This window comes from Otolemur garnettii, unplaced genomic scaffold (genome assembly GCF_000181295.1).
Source record: "Otolemur garnettii isolate 467f Iridium unplaced genomic scaffold, OtoGar3 scaffold00012, whole genome shotgun sequence".
Taxonomy (NCBI): Eukaryota; Metazoa; Chordata; class Mammalia; order Primates; family Galagidae; genus Otolemur; species Otolemur garnettii.
Genome location: NW_003852407.1, coordinates 24,792,373 through 24,796,890, shown reverse-complemented (window position 1 = coordinate 24,796,890; position 4,518 = coordinate 24,792,373). Strand labels below are relative to the sequence as shown.

General features: G+C 36.6%; 1 protein-coding gene across 3 annotated transcripts in view; it reads left to right on the top strand.

Annotated features, from left to right (window-relative positions):
- Window positions 1–2,287, top strand: part of PSMA8 (proteasome subunit alpha 8) — a 59,978-nt gene extending 57,691 nt beyond the window's left edge. For 2 of the 3 annotated variants that reach the window (XM_012802037.1, XM_012802035.1), the window contains exon 7: window positions 1,892–1,984. In XM_012802037.1, coding sequence (XP_012657491.1) covers window positions 1,892–1,984 — 93 coding nt within the window. Of the gene's footprint in view, window positions 1–1,891 lie in introns of all 3 variants that reach the window. The other variant, XM_012802036.2, reaches the window with a different exon arrangement.
- The last annotated feature ends 2,231 nt before the right edge of the window (window positions 2,288–4,518 follow it).

The window sequence follows — 4,518 nt, the reverse complement described above, 5'->3', positions numbered from 1 at the left end:
TTAAAAAAAAAAAAAAAAAACTTATCAAAGAAACAATACAAGAAAATTTCCTAGAAGGAAATGTAGGACATGAGTTGTGAAGTACTCAGCATGAATAAAAAAGTTCCATACACAGGTATTTCATCAAGAGGTTGCACAACAGCAGAGTGGGGTGGGTTGGGGATCAGGAGTACACGTAATACTAGGAAGTCGTTGGATAATATCTGAAATTGAAATGAAGAAATAGCAGTAAAAGCATAATGCTTAGAAATATGAAGGTGATACCAGAAGAAACAGTTAGAATAGTTGAATATGATTGCCTGAGTAGTAAATTAAAGGTTGGAGGTGATGTGGGGTGGGTGGCGCAAGAGACCACTGTATTTCATTATAAGATTTTAATGCCACTGGATTTTTTATAATTGTGTGCATATAGCACAAGGGGAGGAATTAGTTGGTGTAGTTGGCTGTTTCCTTAATTTCACTACACTGGACATCATTTTAAGAAGGCTCCTTTGATTCTTCCCCCTGTAATGTCCATCCCTTTATTCAGGTTTTTATTGTAATATAATCTATTTATATGTCTGTTTTCTCTAAGTTGCAGACTCCTTAATGGCAGGCAAGAACTATATTGTTCCATTTTATTTTCAAAGCCCATGGAAATCTTAGTAATTGCTTGATGGGTAAATTCATTTCATAAAATGTTTAGGTATCTTTTACATAGATTATTGGAAAATATGAGTTTTCTGATGCATGTATTATTAGTGAAATGAAAAAAATTCTAGAGTTGAAATAAGAGTCAGGGTTAATCCCTCTTCGATCTTTGACCAAATAATTTAACTTTGTGAATCTCAGTTTCCGTATATGTAAAGTTTAGTGATGGACTAATTGCTAAAATCCCTTTCATCTCTATCATCATTAAAAATTGGCCTTCCCATAAATTTGGTTGTTTATTTATCAGTTTCATAGACAGGAAACTGATAAAGCTGTTCAGCATTAAAAGCATTCAATTTAGGTGTCCCTGTATAAATATCTTGATTTCAGCACAATAGTCTTATAGCTACAATCATGTGATCGTGCATCTACTTGTAAGCAATACAAGAGAAAAATCGAAACACATTGCAAATTCTTAGAAAATAAAATTTCTTTTTGCTTCCTACTTAGTGAGGGAGACATAACCAAAGCAGTGTAAATCATCTCTCCCACCTCTTTTGACTTTTCTATAGGCTGATAAAATAGTTAAGCCCTGTCAGAGAATCACACAGTATTATGAAATGAGGGACTTCAATAATGAGTTATTTGCTCATGAATAAAAATGAGTTTTGCATTAAAAATTGTTTTCAAGCAGGGCTTAGTGGCTCACACCAGTAATCCTAGCACTGTGGGAGGCTGAGGCAGGTGGATTGCCTGAGCTCAGAAATTCGAGAACAGCCTGAGCAAAAGCAAGACCCTGTCTCTACTAAAATAGAAAAAACTAGCCGGGCATTGTGGTGGGCACTTGTAGTCCCAGCTACTGGGGAGGTTGAGGCAAGGGGAATGCTTCAGCCCAAGAGTTTGAGTTTGCTGTGAGCTAGGACTCCACAGCACTTTACCCAGGGCACAGAGTGAGACATGGTCTCAAAACAATACCAAAAAAAAAAAGTTTTCACAGTTGTATGAATGTAGGATGTATAATGTGATATCAACTTTTGCCCTGCTTTCTTTTTTAGCACAATGATAGTGGAAACATCAGAGGTTTACTTTTGTCCATAATTGTGACTGAACATTTTAAAACATTTCATTATATACTTAAAGTTATAAAATACAAAGGTATAGATAATATAAATTTATAAAATATTAGCTTTCTTCATATTGTGTATTTAGATAATTATGATTTGATTAAAGTTTGTTCTTTAAATTTTTTTTCTCTTTTCAGATGTTTAGTGCTAAAGAAATTGAATTGCAAGTAACTGAAATAGAAAGGGAAAAGGAAGACGCAGAGAAGAAAAAATCAAAGAAGACTGTCTAGTTCTTGGGATGACCATGGGAGCTTTTAATGTTTTGTTGTACTGCTTGGAATTGTTCACTGAAGTTTTAGAGGAAGTAAGTTATTTATTAGTTGTGTACTGTTTTGAGAATGCAAGTTTGTGGCTGTCTTCATTTTATTACATATTTAAACATAGGTTAAAGAAATTTCAGTAACTGTTGAAAGCAGTTGTAATTCCACATATGCCTGAGACTTTATTCTATAACTTGCCTAGGTGTGTTAATTTTCTTCATATATGCAAATTTAATTAAGAAAAAACTTACAATTTAAAAAAGTTAATAATTTTTTAATAAGTACTGATAAACCAAATATAATATTGAGTTGCATTTCTCAGTGACTAACAAAACCATCCGTGTACTCGTGAATTCTCAAAATTTTGTTAGAGCTGCTTTCAGTTTTAAATATTTGTCATTTGTCTTGTTGCACTAGAGGAATAAAAAAAAAAATTTAATTAAAAATAAATATTTATCATATTTTATCTTTTTCATTTTATACATTACAACTTTCTTTGGTTTGTAGAACAAATATTAAAGACCTAATCTATACAGACTATTAAAGTGTGGTAAGAGGCACGTTCAGACAGGATGGCAGTGGGGTGGTAATGATCCAGGGGTGTCATGGGGGCCAGGGCCTGAGAGAGGGGGCAGACACTGTGGGAGCTAGTGCATGAGCCCAGGACCAGCCTGCTCCAGGGCCAGGTGTACTTTGAGAGGTATGCCACCACCAGCAGTGGCGCCAGGCAACCCTCCCTGTGGCCACATGCTTTGGCCTGCATGGCTGCTCTGGCACACCAAAAACAAACTTTTAGAAGACATAAACATAGGAAGATATCTCTAAGAGCTTGTGGGTAAGGACAGATTTCCTAAACAAGATAAAAAAAAAAAGTATCAATACTTACCCAAAATAGTGATAATTTACATGAAAATTAATGTAAATTATGAAGAGTCTGGGTGCTGTGGATTAACACCTGTAATCTTAGAGCTTTGGGGAGCCCAGGATGAAGGATTCCTTGAGGCCATGCATTTAAGACCAGCCTGAGCAATAAAGCAAGACCCCACTGTACAAAAAATAGAAAAATTAGCTGGATGTGGTGGTGCTCACCTGTAGCCCTATAAATATCCACTCAGGAGGCAGAGACAAGAAGAACACTTGGGCCAGGAATTTGAGGTTGCTATGAGCTATGATTGCATACTGCTCTCCAGCCTGGGCAACAGAGTGAGATGCTGTCTCAAAGAAAAAAAACATAAAGAAAGTGAAAAGACAGGCCACAAATGGCAAAGAACATTTGTAACACAAATGATAAAAAGATGTGTGTCTGGACATAAAAAACTTGATTCACAGGAATAAAAAATAGCAAAAATGTGCTTGTAATCCTAGCACTCTGAGAGGCTGAGGCAGGTAGATTGCCTGAGCTCAGGAGTTCGAGACCATCCTGAGTAAGAGTGAGACCCCATGTCTAAAAATAGCTGGGCATTGTAGAAGACACCTGTAGTCTCGGCTACTCAGGAGGCTGAGGCAAGAGGATCACTTGAGCCCAAGAATTTGAGATTGCTATGAGGTGTGACACCACGTCACTCTACTAAGGGTGATAAAGTAAGACTCTGTCTCAAAATAAATAAATAGGCTCGGAACCCATAGCACAGTGGTTACGGCACCAGCCACATACACCAAGGGTGGCCGGTTCAAACCTAGCCCGGCCCAACTAAACAACTGCAACCAAAAAAATAGCAGGACATTGTGGCAGGAGCCTGTTGTCCCAGCTACTTGAGAGGCTGAGGCAAAAGAATCGATTGTTTAAACCCAAGAGTTTGAAGTTGCTGTGAGTTATGATGCTGCAGCACTCTACTGAGGGTGACATAATGAGACTCTGTCTCAAATTAATTTAAAAAATAGCAAAAATTGTGCATATAAACAGTTCCACAGAAGAGAAAACTAAATGATTTCTCTTATAAGTATCTTACTAAATGATCTACTAGACAAATCATCAAGGAAATGCATAGTATATCTAAATGAGACACTACTATTTTATACCCATCAGACTTGCAAAAATTATTATAAAAATGACTAATTAATGTATCAAGCATTGCAAGTGAGTGATACCTAGTAAAGTCAAAGAGGCATTTGCCGTTTAGCTAGTAATTTCACTCCCAGGTAGATAAGCCCACAGAAATTTGCATATATGCATAAGGTAGTCACACGTGAAAGCATTGTGACAAAGAAAGAATAACCTCACATTCATCAAAGGAGAATAAAGGAAGAAACTGATGTATTCATATAGTAGCATTACGAGTACATACAGCAGGGGGAAAAGAAGGAACTGCTGTTTATGTATCAGCATAGATAAATCACAGAACAGTGAGCAAAAAATAAAGCAAACTATGAAAGAGTATATACAATAGTAACATTTATAGAAAGCTTAAAGACTTGTAGAACTGAATAAAGTGTTTGGCTGGGCCTAGTGCCTCATGCCTGTATTCCTAGCATTCTGGGAGGTCAAGATGGGTGGATTACTTGAG